This window comes from Poeciliopsis prolifica, unplaced genomic scaffold, assembly GCF_027474105.1.
Source record: "Poeciliopsis prolifica strain line A6 unplaced genomic scaffold, Auburn_PproV2 SCAFFOLD080, whole genome shotgun sequence".
Lineage (NCBI taxonomy): Eukaryota > Metazoa > Chordata > Actinopteri > Cyprinodontiformes > Poeciliidae > Poeciliopsis > Poeciliopsis prolifica.
Genome location: NW_026562455.1, coordinates 1,363,210 through 1,389,951, shown reverse-complemented (window position 1 = coordinate 1,389,951; position 26,742 = coordinate 1,363,210). Strand labels below are relative to the sequence as shown.

Sequence of the window (26,742 nt, the reverse complement as noted above, 5' to 3'; positions counted from 1 at the left end):
AACAAAGTAGAGGTGAGTGGAAGCAACAGCCACTCAGCCATCAACTGGTTGGTGATGTAAAACCAGAGAGTGGGTCAGTGGATGATGATGAGACACATGGAGCACACAGGTCAGCTGCTACTGTCCCCCAACCTCCATGCAGTCTCCATATTAGCTCATGAATAATTAAAAGAGACCTTTTTGGAATGACTTTCTATGACCAAGCTGCAGCAAAATTGATGATGTAAGTTTTTATTTTGAAAAGTAAGTAAGGCCTTTCATGATAAGAAATTTTGCTGGGTAAGAAATTGTTCCAGAAGTTATTGCAATAAATGATAATCTTATTGGTTTGAGACCATCCTTAAGCAAAATAATGGTAATGGCAAAATAATGATGCAAGAACACATTCTAAAAGATCAGTAAACTTTAAATTCTAATGAACATTTAACAATGGAACTGGAAGACATTTTAAATATCCAAAATAAGCAAAACAAAAAAAGAAATAAAATGAATTTTGAAGTCACCATAACCACAATTGTCTTCAAAAAAGGGATTGTTGAGGCCAAAGCACCAAACTGAAGACTTTTATTATCCAGTTTTTGGTAGAGAGAGAAAAAAAAAAAGCGAAACGACAAATTATGCCAATGGAAATTATTGAGTATGCATACAATTAATTGATTTATTAATTATTGTGAAAGGCCAAAAGGACATGTCTTAAGTTCACCAGAGGAGCACTATGTGTTAATGTCCATTTATCATTATCAAGGCAAACTGCTTCATATATCATAATATTGTCAGAGGTCATATGTACATGGCCCAACCCTACTCTGTGGGGAACAACATCTGCAAAGATTATTACTTGAGCCACAGCTGACTTTCTGTTGCAGCTGTAAGTGTTGCATAATCATATAATAGAATTGTATGACACAATAAACCCAAAGCCTTCTGTGACATTATTTTGGGTCATATGCAGAAACATGTAGACAAGCAAACACAGATGAATACAGATGTACTCACCCACAACCATCAGAGTGAACTCAAAGCCTCTCTTCACTGATTTCCTGTAAACTTGGTTGGGGAGATTAGCAAAACCCACATAGCCCTCCAGGTTCTTCTGTTGCTGTAGATTGAATTTAAGCACATATATTTAAATTTCTCTCCAAAGCCAAGAACTACAGTTGACAAAATGACCAGACATTCAAAAATCTCAAGAAGCGTTTCATACAGATGACACTTAATTTTGTACAGTTGTTAAATAATGAGTAAAGACATGCTCCTATACCAATACAAAGCTGAAGATAATGGGAAACTGGAAAAAAAAATAATGGTGTTTAATAAATTTGTCATTAACAGAAATGTGAAAACTATAGTGTGAGTTTGTATTTCGGCCCTCTGCACATATATTACATAAACAACTTTTGTGAAAATGACATCTGCAAAGGTTTTTTTTTTCTGCAAGCTCAGCACATCAGGAGACCAAAACCATTGCTCATTATTCTCAGCAAGATAGCTCAATCTTAGGTTATGTTTAGGCCTGAACTTTGGCCCTTTGACCTGAACCATGCCAGTCTAGCCGTGGCTAGTGGTCCTGCTGGAAGGTGTATTTAGCTCCTTCCTTAGCTGCCCAGCTTTCTTGTTCCTTCCCCAAACAAGAAAGCTGATAACAAAGCATCATGTTTTGTTATTGCTATCATGTGTTCAGGGTTTCTTCCTCAGGGAGCTGCATGTTGGCCTGTATACAATCTTTATGTAATCTGTAAATCTAATTTGCCATTATTTATCCTGTATTATAAAACAACTAATATATATACAATCCATTCTTCATATTTCTGAAGTATAATCTACACAGATTATACGGAATCTCCACAGATTCCGTACAATCTGTGTAGTTTGTATATGTATAGCTCTCATATTTATATTCATAGCTCTCATATTTATATTTATATTTATACAAAACATTTTATTTTATAGCACATCACTATTATTCTTTGTTTATTCACCATATCTTTGTACACCTGTTTATCATACCTAAATAGATGGAAACTACATTTTGTTGCTTTGTACATGTGACAGTGCAATGACAATAAAGTTGAATTCTATTCTATTCAAAAAAGTTCAATTTTAGTTTCATTTGACCAGGATGTTTTTCCACATGTTTGCGGTCATGTGATGGACAGGTGACCAGCAACACATCACATTATCCACTTCCCTCATTAATGCTCTCCTTGTCCAGCTTGTCAGTCTCGGTGGACATCATTATCTTTGCAAATATGCAGGTGGTCCATCTTCCCTCCATGGATGGTTGACTGATCATACATGTTCTGAGCCTGGAATGTTGTTTAAACCTAACACTGCTTTAAACTTCTCTATATGTGTGCTGGGTTCTTGGTCTCTATGGTTCCATTTGTTCTCTGATGTTCTCTAACATCTGAGGTCAGAAACAGAACAGCTGTGTTTGTATTGTAATTAAATCTATTTTCTTATTGGGAGTTGATTACAATGACTAAAGTTAGAGAAATACAAATATATGCCACACTTTTTAATGTTTCTTTAACAAAAGACAACAACACCAAAACACTACCATACCACCATAACATTTGAAAATGTTTACAAAGTAGTTTTGGGGCAGGTGATCTTTCATCTCACTGAAAAGAGAGTGATGTACTTACAGCTGGTTGGAGAGCAGACGGATGGCGAGCAAGGCAGCAGTGAAGGTGGTAGATCCAGGACACATAAAAACAAGAACAATGGAAAGAATTAGGACAACAAATTCTCTTTTATCCTTAATCTCTGCGAGCACTCATGAATATTTCTACAGAATTTGAAGTATATAGAAAAATATGTTTTTATCTCTTTGGTTTTTTTGTTTTCTTTTTTTTTACACACCAGTTAAACTGACACAATGTTATGACAGTATGAGACAGATAAAGCTCCTCCACTTCCTCCCTGTGGTGCTACTGAGTATTTCTTTGACTTGTTTGAGTAGAGACTGATGAGCAAGATGCTGTGGAATATTGTACAGAAGTTTCTAAATGCAGCAAAACTTTGTATTGTATACACAAATATGGCACTGCATTTAGGACTACTCTATAAATGTAGCTCTCAGATAAAACATAAAATGTCTTGTTCTGGTATCGCAGCTATAAAAAGGATGACACATATTCACACTGAATTAAATGAAGTACTTCGGTTTCTGCTTTCTGGTATTTTTGCATGACTGAAAGACTAATGACTCATGACTCATTTCTAATTTGAAACTCAACCACTTTTAGAACAGGCATTCTACTTGACAGCTTCACAGTGCAAACTGTGGCCCTCTCCACACTGCTTCCTGTTCGTTGCTAATAGTTTAAACTGAAACTGCATGCAAATACCACAGAGAGAAGCATATTTCTACAAAAAATAAGAATGAAGACACAGTATATTCTTACACCTAACATGACTGATAAGGTCAGTTTACATTCACAAAGTGTTTGATGAGAAGCCTCCACATCTGCAACACAGGAAGGTGCTGTCTGTAACCATCTGTAAATGAGTGGGCTTGGTGAATGTCATCCCAGACAGAGAAGTGTGAGTGTTTGTTTCAGCAGTGCTGCACAGCATCAGCAGCTCCCACTACCATGTTAACCAAAGAGAAACATGGAGGGACATGCTCCTGAGCTAAGATTTTACCACAAAAATTAAATCAGCGCAGGAAGGCATTGAGGCCATATCCGAAAGCAAGGTGCACTCTGCTGAAGAAGCGGAAACTATGTGGGAGGGCAGTCCCGGAAGCCTGAGTCTGAGTCTGCCTGAACAGAGAGCAGAGAGATTCTCTCACACACACCAACCAGCTTCCCACGACCCTGACACAGCTCCGACATTCCACACATCCTCCTGCTCTGGAGGTTCATCCAAACCTCTCAGCCCATCCAACGCACTCTGCTCTAAAGAACCACCCAGAATTCCTCAACCGGATTTTCATCCTAACATGGGGATAAAAACAGGAGATTCTCCAGGAAATGTATTTGATGAATCTCCTACAGCAGAATTCAGGTATCCTGATCTCCAAAGATAGGGCTGGACAATAAATCAATAAAAAGATATATAAAAATACATAGAACATTTAATATATAGAACATTGACTGATCTCTGATCCAGAATGCACAGCATTCTGGGGGATATAGGCAAAATCAGACTTTAACTGATCAACCTCTCACTGCCAGCTAAGAAAGGTTAGTTTTTTATTTTATCTATCTGAAATCCAGGCAAACTGGTGGCCTGACCTTTCCTGTTTTATCCACAGTTTTCCCTCCACACCATGTTTTTAAATGTATTTTGAAGCAGTTCTGAGGTAAAACTTGAAACTGCTGCTTTGCCAGTTACTCAACAGGTTGTTGCTAGGTAATCAAAGCGTGCGTGAGTTAGTTGATGCCACTAACCAGTCGTGTTGACCTTTTCACATGTTAGAATGATTGTTTTCGACTAGATGCATCCTTTCCTTTGCATGATCAACATTGACCATTAGCTCAATATTGCATTAATCAACGTAACAGCATTCTATGGCTAATAAAATATTTATTTTCTCACTAGATGAGGAATTAAAATTATTTATTTGCATTTTTACGTATTTCTAATGCTGTATAGCCGGCGGCGGAGTCCGGCTGTAACAGGCGCTTAAATTCCGTGCTTAAATTCCGTGTCAAAAGGTTGAGATCTTTTTCTGTTGTGGGCAACGGGGCCCGGCGAATACCCCTGGTTAAACGGACGGCGGAGTCCGGCGGTAACAGGCGATTAAATTCCGTGACAAAAAAAAAACAACAACAAAAAAAAACCTTGGTATTTTATTCTATGTTGCATGCCTTTTTGTTTTGTGTTTATGATATAAAGCACTTTGAAATGCCTTGTAGCTGAAATGTGCTATACAAATAAAATTTGATTGATTGATTGATTGATTGATATAAAATAAGCCAATTAAATAGAAAAGCCAATTTTTTTATACAAGTTAATCAATTAACCATCAAACTATCCAATAGAATCACTGATTACTAAAATAATTTTAAGTCACAGCTATAAAAAAAAAATCTAAACATGACCAGAAATGAAGAGAACATGATCTACACCCCAGCAGGTGTTTGGAGCTATAATTAGATTAAGTGCTGTACCTTGCAGAGATCCACAGACCTGTAAAACATGTCACTCGTGTTTGCATACCAAAACCATTTCTTTCATTATTCTGGCATGATTCATCAAAAAGCTCCAACACTCCCAGTGTTGTTGTGTGTCAACTGCGTGATGTTGCAGAATAAACCAGAGTGAGCATCGCTTTGCTTTGCTGCTGTCAGCCACAGCTCATCGTGCTGAACTGGATGAGTCTGATCATGTGACCATCAGGACTCTTTTCTACAGGAGCTAACATTGCTATGGCCAAGAAACTTAGGGGTTACCTGTATAAAACATTTACATGGATTCCTTGTTTTAACAGAAAAAAAATGGAGCTCAACACTAGACTGAATTCCAATTTAACAAGATTAAAAATATAACAACTATAAACAACTCTCTGATCTGCTGGGTAGAGGAAATCTAATGTAGATGTGAACCATCCTGTTACTGCATGTAGAGACAGAAGAAATTATCGCTGATGCACAGAGACATGACTATACTCCAACAATTAGCCTCCGTGTCACCTGATACTCCGTGTGTAGCAGGCAGGAGGCCTGACTTATCCCTCTGTACTTCTATATAGTACTCACACAGACACACAGCATGATGCTTGGATCCAGCTTTGTTTTTCATAATAAAACTGGGTATTTATTCTCCTCCATGCTGTGGCTCAGAACTGCTCCTTCTCTTTTCTTCGAAAACTTCTTTGAAAAGCATTTTTACTGAATCAATGTAATTATCTTTAAATAAAAACAGAAATCTTAGTTCCTGTAATACACCTGACATCAGAGAGACTTGCCCCAGTGCAGCAGACTGACCTGTTTCTCTACATTGTTTCACACCACACACTCAGTTCTACCTGACAAATTCTACGTTTCACAATCTATAACCAGCAGGGCGGCTGCACTTGTTAAATGAATGTCTGGTGCTTTTCTAGTAACACACATCTGCATACAAAAGATGTCATGGTTTATTTGAATTGTCTTGCTTCACAGTGGAGGACGCTATCAGGAGTTAGCATGTTTAGCAACGTGTAGGTGTTTCACAAAGAAGACATGGATGGTAATAGGTACATGGGATATTATGCAGAACAGGAAGGGAGCCATCTGATGGACGATAATTAGTCAACACGGTCGCCTACATGCAACCATGTTAATACCACAGCAGTAAGAATGTAGGAGACAAAAGACAAATCAAATGCTTTTTTTTTTTTTGCTCAAAGCAAAACCAACATTCTTGAGGTACTCCAGAACACTACCGTGCAAGTGTTCCTACACTGAATTTGAACTAAATGGAAACCAGTGCAATCCATCCAATAGACAATGTCCATTAGGCAGGTCAACTACACCTGTTCTACCAGGTATGAAGTTTTCTCTACACCTAAAAGCCAGAATTGTGTTCATCTGGTTAGGAACAGAAACAATTTCCATCCAACTGTCATGCGAATTTTGAGCCAAGTTATAAAATTTCACAAAAATGAAAAAAGAAAATAATATATAAATTATTTATGTTTCCTGGCTTGCAGTGAATCATCCAACGCAACTACATTAGATGACGCTACAAATGGCTGTAATAAACAAGTAAATGTTTATTACCATATAGGTTTTATTGAGGTAAAACTGAATATGTAAGAAAGGAAAGCAGGTCATGACCAGGCCTAGTTAAAGTCCTAGCTTTAACCTAATTGAGATGCTGACCTCACCAGGCATATCATCAATGCTGCTGAATTAAAACTATTCTGCAAAAAAGAATTCAAAAACACTTGATTGAAAGTTCAACTTGTACTTTCACAACAGAGCAAGCAAGAACAAACAAACCACTTGAAATCTTAAATTTCTAAATACTTAAGTTACCTTCACCTGGTAACAAAAAATGTTTAATGATCTCAAGAAACACAAAAAGCAACACTGTAAATGGGCAACAGAATGGTATTTAAGTCTTTAATGGGTGGGCTTAGCCCCTAGTGTTTAAGGATCCTAGCACAGCCTCTGGATCAAAGCATTAGACACAGATACCGATGAGAACAATGCTGCTTCCGCAAATTGCTAAACTTACTCCAGTCTCTGGATTCTGACAGCTCTTCTCAGTTATTAGGTCTGACTTTATTTCCAACGAATGGGCCTTGTTCTGAAGTATTAATCAGAAGGAAAACAATACTTCTGAATTGACGGTTCGTGTGAACTCCGATTACTTGAGGTCTAAAAAGAAGTGACGGAGCTGTCTCATAAGAGTCTCATAAGAGAGAACAGCAGGAAACTATAGTTGGTTCTGACATGTTGCCAAAGAGCTATACATGACAATCATTTCTACATATCTCACTAACATGTCTGTTCAACGGCATTAAGCAGAAGTAAAGACAACTAACATATATTCTTCAGTATTTTGTTCAACGAAGATAGGAAACAGTTCGCTGAAGAGGCAGGCACTAGCGAAAAGTCGGTCCTAAACAAAGCTCCAGGGCAAAAACACAGCTTTCCAAAGCTGAGAAAACTCACCCATTATGCTGCAGTTACCCTCCACTTCACCAACCAGGACTTCTGAGCTTGACATTCCCTCTGGAAGAAAAAATACACTCCCCACAACTCACTGAACCAGTACACTACGCCAATTGCTGTACGTAAAGGACGTGATTCACACGAGACCGTCAAAGCAAAAATGCGTACGCTCTCAAGAAAGAAAGTAACAGTGCAAATTATCGCGAGATTTTTATGGACCCAAATATCACTGTAAAAAACTCCACAGCTAATTTTAGTTCAATTTGATGATAAACATAGCTAAACTAAGGCACTGTAAAAACTAGTAAAATTTACGCAAATGTTTTCATAAGATTCAGGCTCAACTGGAGAAAGAAAAATCTATTCGTCAGCGTCATCTAGTGGCACTTTCCATTACATACAAGAAACACAATTTTTTCATGTTTCATGAAGGAAACAGGTACCAATTTTACCTGCTCTTGGGAACAATATCTTCTTTTCTCGACAAAGTTTTCCCATCTCACAGAATTATTATTATTATTATTATTATTATTATTATTATTATTATTATTATTATTATTATTATTATTATTATTATTATTATTATTATTATTATTATTATTATTATTATTATATTTTTATGTATGTATGTATTTATTTATTTATTATTATTATTTTTTAATTGTCAGGAAAAAAATCTTTTAAAATGATAGAAAAGCTGTTTAGGTATAAAGATCTGGAAACGTAAGTGGTTAAAATGTAGAAGATAAGGGCTGAAACAATACTAGTGATTCACAAGCTCTCGGACTTATGAGAAAAAGGCTTAAAAAATTTACCAACAGGAACATTGGCACTGAAGATGCCAATAATCAAGAAGATTACCCTCCTGGGAACAGCACACTTACTGCAGACAGTGACATCACTCTTTCAGAGCTCTCAGCTTGACAAGATATAAAAAGAAACAGCATATAAAAGAAATAGTTAAAACAACAACAACAAATCTCTCAGTAGATTTATTTGAAAGTAACCAGACATGTACACCCATTAAAAAGGAATACACATACAGTATACTACGAATATATTACATATACAGTATATAAAGAAGTCATCATGTTTAACTTTTTTTAGTAAAGAAAATAAAAATTGTTGCATTAATGAGCTGCAGATTATTAGGATGGATTCTTTGTTTGAAATCATATAAAAACAGTCAAAGAGCTTTGCAGACATGAGCTATCCCACGCAGTGAGGGAGCAGTAAAATCAATCGTCCAAATCTCAGCAGCCACCTCTCACCATTAGATGGAGCACGAAAGCCTCTGGCTGTGAAATCAAATGAAATGGACTGCACCAAAGAGGAAAATGAGCTTGTCGCATGATGTTATATAAAGATGGAAGCTGATGTTGCTGCTCTAAGCCTCACTGTAGCTGTTGAGCACTAGCAGCTTAGACACTGCAAGCAATATAATTACATTTACAAAGTTCATTTTTCCTTACTTCATTTTCTCTGGTGTTGTGGTTATAAAAATATTTCTATGAAATCTCTGCAATGCTTGTGTTACAATTAAAAGTGAGTGTTTTGCCAATAGAAAATAACTAACATGCATGTTTGTCAATACAAACATTCAGTGGGTGTAGAAAAGTACTCTTAAAGTTAATATGGAAAATATAATAAATAAGACACCATTTATTTGTGTTGTTTGTCACTGTGGTCAAATTATTCATACAGCTGTTCTCTTGCTTGTTGACTACTGTATGTTCAACTGCAGACAACAAATAAACTGTTTTGTAATTCAAAATAAACTATTTTATAAAAAAACACCCAACATAATAATAATAACAAAAATTTTTATGTAAAAGAAATATAAACATTGTGGCAAAATCAAACAGGTGAGTGTGCCCAACACAAACTCAGCTGTTTGTGTTGGGTACAAACAGTAGCCTTTGCTTTCACAGGAAAGTAAAGGCCTCTCACTTCTGCATGGGGCAGTTCCTTCCCTTTGTGCCCATTCAGATACCTATAGGGACTATATAATATTTAGTGAGAAGGGAGGACATGATAGTAAGCTCACTTTAAATCAAGCAAATGACTTTACTTGACTTTAGAAAGGAAATGTTTATCTCACAGTCTTAGTGGCCTGTTTACACTCAAGCAGTTAGAGCATTACATCTTGCTAAACTCCATAAATACAAAACAATACAATACACTATCAGAAAATTGTTTTGTCCTAACTAATTTACTCTGCTCAGAAACAACTCTTACATTAGTCCTTCTTAACAAAGGACTTGAGTCAAAAGGACTTCAGCAGCCATTGTCCTCCTTCCTTAACAAAGAGGGAGTCATGACAAAGCCATGACTAGCTAAACCTTTGTTGGCTAAACTATGGTTTAGCTATGACTAACTAAATCTTATTTCGCTAAACTACAGATTAGCTGTGGCTAGCTAGTCATGACTATACTAAGGTAGCCATGACTGGTGTCAAAAACAAAAAAGAGTTGTTTTTGAGGGAAAAGATTTCTGGCGCCAGAAAGGTCAATCTGACCTAATTTTTGTCTGGAAAGTACAAAATGTTGGAACAAAACTCGGGTTGGAAAGTAAGCTGTTTAGATAGATAAGAACAAGAATTATTATTAATTGACTTGTTTTGCAGTTCTGTGATGGAGCACATGTTCAGATGAGAGGTCAGTAAGAAATTTATGAAAACCCCAACACACACTCAGTCAATGGGCAGCCAGAATCTTGACGCAAAACCGACGTCATTGGAAGCTATAAGAATGTCTGTAGACAAACAACGGTTGAGATTTTTTGGAGATTTTCTGAAGATTTTGTTTGAGATTTTGAGAACTTGAGAAACAATGTTTTATCCGTGGTAGAGTGTAAATAAATCTCCCTACCCGTTGTGGCTGGCAGTAAGAACTCGTCTCTGTGGTTTGTTATGTTTATCTATATATTTGAAAGTTTTGCGCCTCACAATTCTCCAATACTGGAAGGGAGCCTTTGCAGCACAGTGGGGAAAACCATTTACAATTAGCGGCTTGGCTAATGGCTAAGGAAGCATCCATTTGGCTTTAGGTGAGCATTGGCTCAAATAAGGACAAGTGTTCTCATCCTGGAGCAGGACAGTGGTGGCAGTTCTGGAAGGTAGGACAAGCAACAGCTGCAGGGCAGCAAGTCTGGAGGCTTCGTCTCTTTCTGGACAGTGAGGTGGTTTCTGTAGGCTGTGAAATCTAAGAACCAAAAGTCTCTGTTCCCTGAATGTAGTTCAGACAGCAAAGTCAATGTTTGTTCTTAGTTCTAGAGAAAATGAATGGGACAGAGATGAAAAGCTGTGTGTGACTAAGGAGGCCTTCAAACCTCATCCAATTTCAACAAAATTCTTTCAAAATATGAGGAACTTGTGGAAAGAAAAACTAAATATTTGAACCAAGTCAGACAGTTTAAAAGGCATTTCTATGAAATATTAAGAAAATTTAGCTCAATGCATTTGAATTTGAAGATAATAATAAAACAATACTCTCTATTATCATTCTGACATTTGTAACAGAAATGATGTAAATAGGGACAAAATGTTTGCTGTGGACATCTGGATCAGGATATAAAATATTGCTTAAAAATTAAGAATGTTTCTGTTCTACATGTGGTTTTATGAAGCTATATGCTAAAAGTACCACATTTTTGCTTTTACTTAGTCTGATGCATTCATTTATTCTCTTAATCCCATCACATTAATGACAACAACCAACTCGCTGATACCTCACTATCCATCATTCAGTGGCATTTTATGTACACAAGATGTCAGTGTGGCCTCTGTTATAGAGAAACCAGCAAGCTGATGTGGTGTATTTAATAAATGCATGGCTGTAAAGAAAAACACACAACTCATAAATGATTATTTGACTGGAAAAGCTAAAATCGGAGTGACAAATGATAAGTATGAATGAAATGCTTAGTGTATTGTAGATTACCACCACTGTGACGCACCACCAGATTTTATACCAGCACTGAGATGAAACAGCTGTGAAAAACAAACCATCTGTCATCCAAATCACCATACTGAAATCTAATTTCAGATTGAGAAAAGTGAATTATCATTCACATCTTCACAAAATTCTAATTTAATCAGCATGGAAATTTCTTTTCTAAAATATTTAGCATGTTATTGACTGAAACTAGAAGTCATATGTCTGTCTGTGCACATATTGAGCAAATTACTCAATATGTGCAAATAGTCTGTTTTACTTCAAGTCTTTCATTAAGCAGGGTTATGTGTTGAAACAAATGGAAGCTTCCCTCTGTTTTTCATCAACAGTGTTTGTCACAGTTCAGCAACAGACAATTGTCTGTTTGCCAATTTTAGTGCAAATTCCTCACTGCTCATTTTGTGTGCTGTATCTGTTTATTGTTTCTTTGTTGCGGGATGTTTGGGAAGCGAATGTCGACACTCGCTCATGCACAAGCTATATGGATAATCTGTGTGATTGGTATGAACAAGAGAATTATTTTCAGAGGTGGTGAATGAGATGACTATCATCTCCAGTAGGAGCTCATTAGGAAGGAAAAGAAGCAGTTTCTCTTTCTCAAGAAAGAAGACAGAAATGTGGCTCACGATTAAGTCAAGATTTTTGCCTTACTAAGAGAAAACGTCAGCAAGATATAAAAAAGATCAGTATGTACATAGGGTAACTCTTCATCTGACAATGCAGGTCAGTCACTTTAGGGATTCCATGTTACCGAAAAGGTAATCTGTAGGTCCCTGATGAATGCCCACATAGATTATAAATACGAGTTGCCTCAGAATCCAGCCTTGGATCTACGTGAAGCCCTGTACTCAATGTGTGGAGAAGCGTAAAGGTGATCAAACATTTGTTGTAACCTTTAAGCAAATGTGCAAATATCCCTGAAAGTACTCCATGCATTTTTCCATTTAATAACCACAGAAATCCCCTTAAATCCTGTGCTATCCTTGTACAAACAAAATAGATATCCTGTAAATATCATTCTATCATATCAATACCTCCAAGATATCTCATCTTGTTACTTGGACCATGTAGGCACCTTCTAATTAACATTCTCCTTGTGAAAATTTTAAAGAAAAGCAATCAGGTAGGAAGGGTCAGTTCTAGTTAAGAATGTGAAGGTTCTGTAAATACCCTGTGAGTGCCTTGTTGGTTTCCCGAAATTTTCTTTTGAGTGTTCTGAAAGCGCCCTGTGGCTACCTAGAAAGAATCTCAAGGTAGCAGAATATATTCTGTAATAAAAACATTTATTGTTCCTTTGTCAGCTGATATCTAGCTTTTTTCTTTTTAAAAAAAAAATAATTATTCCCTCTGGTTCTGGATGCTATGCATCCAGAACCAGACAGCTGTAATGAACCACAGTAACAAGAGAGCTGTTTCATTACCAGAAGCAGCTGATTAATATCTCAAACATTCAAATAATAGCTCAACTACAGCCCTAATTTACAAATGAGCTCAGACGTTGATGTTATGGATGCAGAGAAAAGACGAGTAGCTCAAATGATCAACTCCATCGATTCTGGCCGTTTCTGTTTGTTATTTAGAGTGGAAGTCACCACAAAAAGCTACATTAATGAGAACACCTCTGCAATATAACTATATAGTTTTAATTATAACTTGCGAAGGTCATTGAAAAAACATATTTGCCTTTCTTCTGTCCAGAAACTGCTTTTATAACAGATTTGGATGAAATAGATCTTATTAGCGATGGCTCTCGAACTTCTGTATTTGACACAATTGATGGTAACATACTGATTGACAGGCTGGTGAAACAGCTGGGATCATTTGATGCTCTGCTAAACCAGTTCAGATCTTATTTGGGAGAGGAAGAACATTATGTCATTACAAATGTCATTACATTATATAATTACAAATCTGGGCCCACAAAAATACATTGTGGCATTCCACAAGGGTCCATTCCTTGGTCACTTTTAATTAGCATACAATTGACTCAGACTGTAGAGTATTACCTAGAAGTAATACATGTATTCATTCAGAATATATCAGGTAGCCTGTTGGTTTGATGTGCATGTGCGCCACACATCCTGCAAAGCATTTTGGATTGTCTGTTGTATTAATGACTGCCAATCCTTGGCTTGCAATAATCCCTTGAAGAAATTTGTCTGCATTACAAAAATATAAAAGTTGCCTTTGGGTATAACAATGTATTTTTGAACTGAGTAGAATAAGTAACATGAAGTTCCCCTAACTCAACAACCTCCTCCACAACCTGTTACCTCCAACAACACAGCCAAACTTCACTGGATTCCTACCTAGCCCTTCTTCCTCATTTTTGTAAGAGAACACAAGAGGGCAAGAATATTTGACACTACATACTTTTACATGACTTACTCTTGCAAAAATGACACAAAACACGAGGTTACAACTCTGTGGCCCAGTTGTAACCTTCCAGAAGCCTGAAACGTGCTGTAGAAGTGCCTTGAAGGTATATCAGTATCTTGTATTTATGCTGCAAGCACCCAATAAGTACCCTTTGAGAAGCAGTCTTTAGGCAGTCCCCTGAAAGAACACTATGAGTGGCAGGCTGCATTATACATTTCTAATTAAACATGCCTGAAAGAAAGATTTAAAGAAGAGACACAACAGAGGCATCACAAACTGTTGACAATAGGACTCCGTCTCACAGCTTGTCAGAAACATTAAAGACAACATTAAGAAAAAAATAAGATCAGTGTGGAACAGAATACAGAAGAAATGATCTTCAAAGGTTTTGGCACAATCTCTGTTTAATGAGGCAAAATTATGAAGGAGATGAAGTTTACCATTAATGTTTCAGACATTATTAGCTGAGAAGCAAAACAAGCTATGCATTACATGCTAAAATTAGGAGACAAGAACAAAAACAAATGTTCTCTCATATAACTTCAAAAAATACAAGCAATATAATAGTGTCTGTTTCTCCCATTGCAAGTAATTTGCTATAATAATTGAAAGAACTAAATATTTGACCAAATTCTTGTTTCTAAGTCACGTGTACAGCCATTTACAGTGAAGATCAAAAGTTTTGGAAGACTACTGTTGAGTTCTCAGAGATTTTATTTATTTTTCATGTTTTCAGTGTAGAAAATAAATATTTATGTTGCTTCTGTTGAACTAATTTCTTATTCCTCTGTGAAGATTTAATAGTTATAAGATCTTCTTCATAAGTTTTGAAAATTAGCTCATAAATATTTTGTAATACGACTAATTATTACCTTTAAGCAGCCCATTCCTAGCTCCATGTACCGTTCTGATGTTTTGGAGGTTTACGTTGTTTTATTATTATAGCAGATTTTTGCTTCTGTCTTGGCTCTGTTCTGACTGCTTAATTATAGTTTCTTTTATGTCTACAAAGTTTTCAACTGCTGCCAAGGTAATTATTGCTCATAACCTGTCAACATAACCCACTTCAGAAAATCTGAGCTGCGATACATTTCCATTTTCAGAAAGCATTCTTAGCATCTGCGATCTTAAACAGCAAAGCACAGAGAACACCACCTGTTCTCTGTGACTTGGAGCTAACAAAATAATCCACTTTCCACTGAAGGATTAAGTGCCTATGCACACAGCCAGACGGACACAGATGCACTTATACAATGGTCTCTCTATTTTGACATTGACTTCCATTCAGTTTTCATATAGTCTAGGTCCGGCCCTTACCCCACACTTAACCATTACCATTACTCAATTCACCTAAGTTCTAAACCTAACTTCTCACCTAAAGACAGCGGTCCTTGTGATGTGACCATGTTTTTGGGTCCCATAAGGAGGTTTGGGTCCTTATAATATATATATTTTTTAATTTTGTTGGCTCTACTGGTCTTTATCGGAAAGCATTTTGACAGGAAAGAGGATAATGAGAAAGGGGGAAGAATATGCAGCTAATGTTACCAGGCCAGGAATCGAACCTGTGATCACCGCCAGGAGGACTAAGGCCTCAATATGTGGGTTGTGCTCTACACCTTCGCCAACACAGAACCCTGGTCTTCATAATATTTGTTGAAAAAATTGATCTTACAAGTTGAAAAATGTTAAAACACACACAGGGAGAAAGATAGACAAAAGAGAGAACGAGAGAAAGAGAGAGAGGAAATGCCAAACACTAAAAGGTGGTTTTTCCAGATAACTTTAAGAAAAATAATTGAACACATTCAAACTGCAGAAGATGTAAAGTTTTCTCTCTTTTCTTTTATATTCATGCTGATGTTCTTCTGTGTGGAAAGTCCAATTATTGAAAATTGAACATTTCAGGCCTGGAAGGTTTCTGTCTTCCACTAGCTTCAAGACAAGTAGGTAAGAGTTACAAAGCAGCTTTTCCACAGCCACTACAAAGATTTAAAATCCTTCCTGTGTGGAGAAAGGAACATCTGTATCTATCTTTTTTTTTTTCTTTCTGTAACCTCACCGCTGCTCAGCTGCAGGAGATTCAGAATAATACACATCCCTATAAAGTTTAATGTGATCATTGTTGAAGAGAAACAAACTGGATTCATGGTCCAAACATGTGTCAGCTGAAGAAACCAGGTATAATGGTACATTTTTATAGACCAGTAGTTATGCAGTATTAGACCAGGACTGGGTGATATGATCCAAAATCACATCTCATTTGACACAAAGTGTTTATTAGAGGAATTTATTCATGTGTGTCACATTAAGAGGTTACAGCTGGAATTACATTATCTTTATCTCTGAAATAAAGGGAAACTGATAAGAGCTCACTGTAAGCTTCAGTCCAACAATACCTCTTGCCTGTCAGCAAAAGAAAGATGTGAGTTCTGAGAAATGTACAAATAAGAATAATTGTCAGACATGGCATGTTTTCCATCGCATTTATTTTCCTGTCAAAGCTTAAAAAGGTCCAGGTGAGATCAGTGAGCATTGCTAGGAAACACTGATTTCTTTAAAGCCACTAACAGCCCCACAAGCACAGAGGCTGCATCGCTTTCAAAACAACAAAAATACAATATTATTCTGACATTTTTTCAAAAAATGATTTAGGAAAAGAAGAAAACTTCAGCTTTAGTTATTCTGACCATAATACTCTTCATGCATTTTATTAGAGAATCTGGAAGTGCAATGATGGTGGTAGTATACTGGAGTAACTCTGTGATGTTTAATCTGATAACTTTCATTTTCTAGATTTTGTTCATAATGTTTACTGGCTGTACATTTGGACAATTAATTTTCTCTGGTGTTGAACGCTGAGCAGCTAGAAGGATTTTTGATCAGATTATTATTATTTTTTTTTTTACTTTAGAACAGTTGTTTCAATGCATAACTATGACAACAAAGTGTTGTTTTTACAGCCAAGAGGAAATAAGTATCATCTCAAAATGTCAAATAATATGTGAACTATGACCCCAAAAACCAGTGACATTGAAAAAGAGGCTTCAAAAATCCACAACAGGACCAAAGTGCAGCAAGATTCCATCTATTATAGCGGACCAGGATCACATTCTCGACTCCTGAGCATACGGCGAGACAGAAATTTAAAGAGGCATAGCAAAAGCAAGTGAGGAGGATTAGCAGAGCTGCTAACAGTTGATGGTTTCATCCAGGACATGTTACTGTGGAATATTGTCTCTACTTCCTGGCTGTTAGCACGTCATGACAGTAATGAAACTGTTGGACAGCAACAGTCTCCAGTCAGAGGCGTCTTCAGATTCTAGAGGAGGTTGACTGCTACCTGAGATTGTTCTTGCATCACTGTCCACAACAACAATTTGAAAATATGTTGAAATGCACAGATTTTCCAGAGATGAGACTGAGATAGCAAAAGTGCAAAGAACAAAAACTTTTAATATCACTTGCAAGTGGAGAACAACACAGATAAAATCATAGCAAACTCTAGGTGTGTTCTGGGGAGGCTGAAACAATTATAGAATTATATACAGTTCCTTGGGAGTCGTTGTGAAGTAAAAAATTTTATTGTTTCTTTAAAGAATTTCATTTTAATTCTTTAGTTATTTAACATTAGTATTGTTCAGTCTGTTAAAACATGTTGGTCAAAGAGTCTCTGAAGAATCAGTTAGATAGGTTTCCCTCTGACCTCTCCTTGGAAAAGTTCCAGTAGGTTGTCAGTGACTAAAATAAGGTGCCAAAGTTTGTTAACAGATAACAACAGATAGTTTAGCTAAATACAGTAAGATGGAATAAGCCCTAAGGTCTAACAAATTTCTCCATTGAATGTTAGAAGCTCAGAGAACGTACAAGGTCTTACAATGTTTTTCGTGTGGAAAATTGTTCCATTAGCCTCCTAATTTTTGGAAACTCCCATATTTTGAACAAGAATATGTTTGTCAACTAAATAATTAACTGACCTTTCAGTAAGGAAGAGGTTGCATCCTGTCCACCCTGTGGCTACTGACTGTGCATTAAACTTGTTCAACTGGAAGTGACTCTGAGCCAAGGGAGTGACCACATTGTGTAAAGAATCCTATATATTGTAAGAGCTTGCAGCCGTTGTGCTGTGGTTGCTGTGTGTTCTCCATTTGCAAATGACAGAGAAATAAAAGAATTTTGCTCTTTCCTATTTGCCAGAGTCTCAAGCCTGATCTGTTCCACAAAGATTAGATCTTTTTTCCCTTGGCGCACAGGAAGTGGGAGTCGTTTCAAATGCCCATTACCAAATTAGAACACATAACATAAAAAGGGATACTCTGAACCAAATAGATAGCCCTGCAGGGGAGGTGTCTTTTACCTAGCTTCCTCCAAAGCTACACATATACAGATAAGTTGAGCATCTCATCCCGTTTCCATAGTGGGGGTGCTCTAACTATTTATCACTTCCCTTGCAGGTGGCTGGCCTTGGTCTTCCCTTTTACTTACACAAAGAAGAACTGTTCTTATGAGACTATGAGTTACCACGTGCAGCTAGCTAGGAGAGAGGAGTAAAAAAACAACTTATACAACTCAGAATACTTTATACATGTCTAGGTGTAATCTTAAATATTGTAGATAATTAATTTTGTTCCACAGATACTTGGATAACTTGACTTACAAAAACATTTAAGTTCTCGTTATAATAAAGTATTTTTGGATGGAATTTATTTGAATTGAATGCTTTCAAGATATTCAGCAGATTATTGATTTATTTCTTTGTCATTCAAGTGTTAGCTTGGAAGATTCCCTCATAGCTGGCCTCCCTGTATGAAAAAGGATTATATTATTCTCTAAATCATCTTTTGACTCAACACACAGCTCAAATTCAAAGGTCTTAGGGGGAATCCTTCCCTCCTGTGACTGGACAGCCATTGAATGTCCGCTCATTTAAACACAAAAACAGAAAGCTACAGTTCCTAACCATTGTGTGCTACTTTTTCTGTAAAGCTACATGATGTTTTTTTTTTGTCAAAATGTCATGATATAACAGAACAGCAGCCCAGTGTTTCTCTGTTTGCTTTTTTCCACTTACTGAGGTTTTGCACCTTTCGCTTTATCTGCAGCCTCAGTGGAGTTGTGGAAATGAATCTTGCAGGAGTGAGAGGAACAAGCGAGCTCTGACAGCCATCAGGTGTGAAAGCAACTAAAAACAGATTTGTCTTTCCAGGCCCACGTACTGTACTGTTCAGAATACAAGAACAAAAGCTGTGACCTCATACTGAGGAGAAAGCATGGGTACAGCATTACACACAACTGCAGCAACAGAGTGTAGATGAAAACAGAATGGCTGTGGGTGATGGTGTAACTGGCTCCTCTCCTAGACGTTTTCAATTTCAACATCAGCCCAGTTCTACACAGCGGAGCATCCTGCTGAAACAGAGCAACATGGCATGGTTGGAGGTCTCTGATAAACAGATGGCTTAAGTAAGCAGCAATGCAGAGTTTCTTTAGGGATGGAAACGTCAAAGTGGAGGGGTGTGTTCACTGTACAACAGGCTTACCACATATTTTCAGATTTATATTAGCAGCATATCAAAAAGCCATGTTTTTCCTCTCACGACCTTGGTGCAGGTTTATTTCACAAAATCCAATTATAAACATTAAAGTTTAAAGTTGTAAAGTGACAAAATCTGGAGAAAAAAAAATCAAATGGTGTGATTACTTTGCCAGGTATTTTATTTTATAAGGTAACAACACTATGAATGCTGTTGAGGCAGGGTAGAACTTCAGCTTAATTAAAACTTAATGTCAACTAATGGGGTCAAATATTAATCAGCTGCACCCAAGTGTAGACAACAGGAGGCAGCAAGATCAATGCAGAATGTAATCTGTCAATTTTATTTGATATTTGTCTCACAATATCTCACAGTAACTGACAGCAGCCTGCAGGATGCCACATAACGAATATGAATAAAATATACACACACCTACAACTGTGTGCAATGAGAAACGTGAGGTAGACTTTGATAAGTCCTCATCATTTTCTAGCTGTACTAAGTAACTTGAAGCTGCAGCTCAGCAGCTAATTAGTGACCCAGCCTTCCATTAGCTGCAGGTTGAAGACACATGAAAGGCTATGTGTTCCTAATGTATTTTAAACAAGAACTTAAATCTCAATATTAACACTTATAGACTTAGACTTGTACTTTATTGATCCCTTGGGAAGACTCCCTCAGGAAATTGAACTTATGGAGTCTCACTCACTTCTACATTTTTCTCTTAGTGCAAGTTGTGAAAGAGGAGTGTATGCCTGTTCACTTTGCCTGTGTAGAGTGGTGTGGTGAGAGGATGTGTCCAGCAGAACTGAACTTCTGAAGGCACACTGTGACTGAGATGCAGAGAAATGCACTTTCTACACTGCTAAGAGTTATATTGATGTGAGTCAATATAACTCTCATATCGACATTCTTTCTGATAAGAATAAAAAACACATACACCAGAAAGGGTACAACAGGAAATTTTTGTGATTTTTGAAACTGTAACTTTTTTATATCGCGACATCTTTGAAACCGGTAACTGACTAAAACGTAGTTGGGACATTGACATTTTGTGTCCCATTTGCTCCTCAAATATATGGATGAATTTGAAATCAGCTGAGAAAAACAGAACATCAAAGATCAATGCATTTCTCCTTTATTTCACTCTAGGTATGACATGCCTTTACAACACAGCCATGATAGCCGGTGCTAACATCTGCTCTGTCAGGGCACAAACAGCTCCGATAATTTACAATATGATTCTACACAGATCTTTACATCAACATAGTTCATTCTGTTGTTGTAGAACCTCCAAAACAATTCACTGTACTGGGAGAATCCTAAATAAGGAGGTTTCAGAACAAAAACCAGAGGTGGAAGAAAGAAGATATGAGTTTGAAAACAAAAAGCAGATGTGGGAGGTTTTCAGGCACTTAGAAAATACTCTGCTCCTTGGCTACCGTGTTTTTTTATACTGCACATGCATTTTACATTTTACACATCGCTCTGATCCAATCATGAAAAGGTTGTCCTGACATGACAAGGCTATGGGTATGGCAGATTCAAGAACAACTAATTAAAGGGATTCAAGTATTCCACAAAACATCAACATTTGTATTTACATTTGATCATTTTTAATATCTATATCTGGACATCTCATTGTGTTTCACTGAACTCAATTCACCACCATAGCTGAACAGACTATTTACCACTGGGTTCACACCATCCATTCATTAAGTTCTTGTATTTTCTGTTTTGAATCCAGAACCTGAAAAGTGACCAGTTATCAGTTGAATTTCTTTGAGTTCTTATTCAAAGTGATTGGAATTTGGAAAATGATCTTTATCACATAAAAGTGTAATTTCCTGGGCATTTACAGATTCCTGTTTTCTTCTTCTTTCATTTGGTCGTCTATGTGTCTGTGAGGAGCAGGAAGCCATTAGACACGATGGATTTTCTCTTCAGACACAGTGAGGAACATTGCTGCACTCTGTGTTATTACAGTGAAATGATGCATACAGCGGCACCATGACTTTGAATAGGCTTACTTGCAATGATCAGTAATGATTGGGGTGGCCATGTTCAGGTCTGCAAAGTCCATCATTTACATTTGGAGCGAGTGAGAAAAAGCAAAAAGAAAAAGGCAAACATTTAAAGTTATCAAAACAGCAGAGACACCCAAGAACCCGAAGAACCACAGAACACCAACAGGAAGAGTTCACTGAAACTGACATTCAGTCTTGTGTTTACTTCAGCTCAGGACCGATGTTTAAAAATTCACTCGTGGAGACAACAGCTGGCTGAAGACCACATGAAGAAACATAAACCTTATAATTTGAAGAAAACAGAAACCATCTAATGATTTTTAAATGCTTTTAAAGTGCTCAGTCAAAAGGTAAACTGTTAAGCTGACATTGAAAAACATATTTCTAATAAAATCTTTGTTTGGCAGTTGACTGTAGATACTATACCAAATGCACTACAACATGTTTGTACAGTCGGCAGCATGTCGCGGTGGTAAAATTGCACTTGCCCTTCTTCCACCAACCTCCTGAGCAAAATCTTTACATTTTGCTTTCACTCTCCATGTAAATAAAATGCAAATATGAGACACTATTTCCTGGTTCATGTTTTTGTTGTTAATTCTGTAGCACACTTCTTTAAAATAAAGGGCTGTTTTGATTTGACACAAGGATCCACAGAAAGATTCCTAAAGATGTCCAGTATTGGTATGACAATGCAATTCGGCAGTGGCACCAACCCACTGACTTCCAGGACAAAACAGGACACATTCAAGCCATTAAGATATCTTGTAATCTCAGTTGGCTCTATGTAGGGCCCTCTGGCTGCCCTGAGCAGAAGTAAACTTGTGTCTACTTCCACTCTACAGCCTTTTGGCCTCAAAGTTTGTGCAACATTCATTTATTCATCAGAGCGCCTACTGAGGTTCTTTCAAACTGTTGACACTGAATTCCTGAAAAGATTTGTGTTTATTCCCAACCACACCTCCTTTGCTAGTAACAGTTCCAGCTTAATTTACAAAAGCACAAATCATAGTGAGATGCACTGGTGACTTGTGAAAAACCGAGATAGCTTAAAGAAGTTATTTGTGTTATTTAGTCATTCAATTGAGACCACAATCAGAAAACTATACATTTGGTCAACTGCTAAGCTGTCGGTTTGTAGCTGCTGGTGTCTGTGATTCAATGTCCTCTCTATGGACAGCTTTAAAATGTGCAGTAATTATAAATGGAGGCTTCTGTTCCATTTATAATTACTGGTTAACCATCTCCAGGCAGGGGTTGCAGATTTGCAACAACTTAAACAGTCTTTTCAAGTAATTTGAGCCTGAGAGGGTTAAAGTCTCACTGTTTTTTGGAAATTTACTGATCTCTCCAAATCATTTTTGGAGAGAACTGTTTTCTATAACTCTAAATAACCTAATGGCATGAACACATTTAGACCATTTAATGCAATCACAGCATCTAGAAGAAAGGATTTCAGGTCTTCACATTTATCTTTGTCACTAACCCTAACCCCATATTCACTGCACTGTGTGTGCTGAAATAGCGGAGTAAAATTTGTTTCAGTACTGGAACCCATTTAAAGGGACCAACATGGGTTACTCCATGTGCCCATGTTTGGTCACTGATCACACAAAATGATTCCTTTATGTTAGTTTTATGGTGAACATTCTGAACTGACCAACACATATGGCAACATGTGTGGATTAAGTGGTCCTACGCAAGGGCAGTTTACAGGAGGAAATTATTTGTGCAAGTTATTGTTTGATAATCAAACCAACTAATGGCTGAGAAGGTAAAACAACCAGCCAGTGTAAGACGGGATTAAAAGGACTACTGCTTTCATTGGTGGATGAAAGTTCACATTTCTGGAAAGTGTGCAGGAAGACATCCATCGTCACATTCACACCAATCACAGCAGGAAATGGGTGTGAAGGTCAGTATTAGTTTTTTGTTTGTTTGTTGTTGTTTTTTTTTTTTAAATAAACCCAACAGGAACAATTTAAAGCTTCAAAATAGTTTTCACTTGGCTACTTGTTGCGTGTGAAAGAGCATTTCACTCACATGCAGCATTTCACCCCTTCTGTTGAGGGGTGCCATTCTACAGAAAGCCAATTTAATTTAGAATTTGGTGACAGTTGATCTATTATTCAGTTTTGAACAGAAATATCTTATCAGATTATGTTTTCACATAGTTATTCAAAAAACAACTACTTTAAGTGTTAAAACACATAAAAACAGATACAAATTGATTTTAATGATATATGAACGTCTATGTGTTTTTATCAACAGGTTAGAAGCCCAGAGGGTAAAATGGAGCTGGCACAAACCTTACTCTGTCCTTTGGGATGTAAGTCCGCGGTTACACAGAGACACCTCTCTCTTGAGTGTGTGTGCGTGCACATGCGTGTGTTTCAGTGTGTGGGCTAATTACACAGTTTAGCTGGGATTTGGAAGGGTATCAGATTTACTGAAGACTATATAGTTTTTGGTGTGACCATAAAAATATACCAAATAATTCTCAACAAGATCTATTGACAACAAACTCATCATAAATTGCTACATATGTAATCCCACACAGAAAATACATCTCAGATGTTACAACTGTTACAATTCTGAACATGGAAACATTGTGGTTTCCATGTTCCATGTATGATGGATTATTAGCTGTGTTGGTACTCTCACTGACTGAAGAAACTTCTAAGCAGGAGGCTACACACCCAGAACTAATGGCCTGATTCTGACATGATTTGGTAAACATGCATTCCAGTTCACAGATTTAAACTGACACCAGCACCAGAGGTTTAACCAGGGCTGCCTGACAGATCTTGATGGGGGTTAGAAGAATCCAGTCTGCAGCTGCATTTTAGCTTTGCAACATGTTGTGCTACGTCACAGCAGATTAGGTGAACTTTTTACAGCAAACTGAGAGAAGATGTGAACACTGCACATTTTACTCCAAAGGAAAACATGAAGAAATATTTATTATATTTGTTCTTCCTTTGAGGGAGTATGAGGAACAAAGAACATTAGGCTGCAGAAGAAACAGCACTGCCAGACAATTTTCATTTCAAACTCAATCATTTGCTGTGTAAAAATGCTTGAAGATTTAGTTTTTCCTGTGAATCCCTGGATGAATATTTATCTGTATAAACATTGTTCTCTGGAAACAACATTGTGTCTGATAATACATCAGAGCTTGATGCCTCAGAATGGGCTTAGACAACATTTCTAAGCCCGAGTTATTGGCTAGGAATTACCCAAAAAGGCAAGGCATGAGTGCCTGAACCTTCTTAACCCTCCTGTTGTCTTCGGGTCATTTTGACCCGAAGACAACAGGAGGGTTAAAGACAGGTGAAGCCACACCCTATGAAATACCAAATATGGAAAGAATCTACAAATGAAAAATATTGCGTTTAAACTTAGAATCATGTGTTGGGGAATCCCAAATATAATGCAGTATATGTGTTGTCTGAAAATCTATAAAAGTGGCTGTGTTTTAAAATAAACTGGGACTCTTCATCATTTTGTTTGAAATTCCTCCAGATTGGTTCACATATTTATTATTTTGGACATAGCTCTGGTTTGTTCCACAAAGATTGTGTCACCTGTCAGATCCTGGAGCATTTTTACAGCAGCAGTTTGAAAGCGACTAAACAAATTACTGTTACATGGAGCCTACACACTGCTTTGTAGTTTTTTTGGTTTTGCCTTAGAGTCAGCATTGTTGCTAGAGCATAATGTCGTCAACATGTTGTTAAAACCACACATGGACATGTCCTCTTCTCACTAAGATGACATCACGTTGTGATTTTATCTGTGAAAAATGCTGTATAAATAAAATTATACTTAAGCATGATACCTAATCCACTATGCTTCACAGTGTATTGTGGGATTCGTAGTTATATGATGAACTGAGTGCAACCCTCAGACTCTCACCTTCATCAGTCCACCTCATGCTTCATCAATTCTCTTCAGGTCAATCAGTGTGTTCTTTGGCTTTTTCACAATGTCTTTTCTTTAAACAGACTTTGCAGAGTGGAACTGGTTTATACCTTGGCTTCTCATAGGCATCTTCTACTGTTATTCACAGGTATCTCTAAGCCTGCCTCAGTCACCCGGTGGATGATCATTGACTGACTTTATTTCCATCTTCAATCCACAAGATTGATAATTGTCTATTTTCTTTCACATCTTTCTGTTGTGTTTTTACATTTAAAAGATTTTCAACTGAATTTTCTGCCCTTCTTTTTATGTTTTCCTTTCCAATCAAATCTCACATGAAAGTACTCTATTTTTATTTACTTACTGTTTTGACAGTCAGATGATCCCCTACCTAGATTTACATGTCCTTTACTTAGACCCTCTGGTGCATTGCTAAAAGAACCCTTTATGTACCAATCACTGGTCTGCATGTCCAATCAGTCTAATCCTTCAGGCATTGTGCTTAACTGTTTTGTCATTTAATGTTTTTATTTGGATTGTATTAAAAATATTCACTAAATAAACAGAACATTGATGTGTTTTAATCCTAATTTATTGGCTGACTTTAGTTAATGAGATTTCTCTCCGTAATATAAAACTTAGTATATTACAAAAAATCATTCATAGTGCAGTAACATTTCACTATCTCACCAAAGACTTGTGTTTGGCAGCACACCACTAAAACTATCACAAAGACAAATTTTCTGTTATTTTTTTTTGTATCACTACATATATTTCTAAAAGAAGACTGTTGCAGTCTTAGATATGGACTAAATTCACAGGTGACAATTTGGACAGATCGTGTCTGCGATAAAGTTAGCATGTGGTTGCATTCCAATGAGAAAATCCAATAACCCACCAAGAAGTCTGAATGGTTCTATTTTTGTAAAAATAATTAGGAATATCATCTGATTTAAATGACAATGGGTTTACTGGTTCAACTGTGGCTAGATGTATTAAACACAGAGTAAACTCTAATACCACTGGGATGCTACATCAGTTGAACAGTGCTGTAAACTGGATTTGCCTCTGGACAGATTTCTTATGGTTTGGCTTTCTAGGCACACTTAACTATTCAATCAAAAGACTTTTGATAACAGTTAAAGAATTCACTTCAATACAAACCTGTCTGACAAAATGAAGTAGGCTAAAATATTTCAAAAAGAAAGACATTGCCCTGATTGCACTGATTTAAAAAAAAAAATTAAGAACAAGTGACAAACACAGTCATTGACATCAATCAATCTGTAAAAGATTACAAAGCCAT

The 26,742-nt window shown here is 36.9% G+C and overlaps 1 protein-coding gene across 1 annotated transcript in view; it reads right to left on the bottom strand.

Moving 5' to 3' along the window:
- The window catches only part of LOC129352754 (septin-7-like), a 32,833-nt gene extending 25,058 nt beyond the window's left edge, over positions 1–7,775 (bottom strand). The window contains exons 1-3 of the mRNA XM_055021855.1: positions 7,617–7,775; positions 7,197–7,198; positions 997–1,099 (exon numbers count right to left, since the gene is read on the bottom strand). Of these exons, the coding sequence (XP_054877830.1) occupies positions 997–1,099; positions 7,197–7,198; positions 7,617–7,671 (160 nt within the window). The 5' untranslated portion in view covers positions 7,672–7,775. The remainder of the gene's footprint in view (positions 1–996; positions 1,100–7,196; positions 7,199–7,616) is intronic.
- Between the last annotated feature and the right edge of the window lie 18,967 nt (positions 7,776–26,742).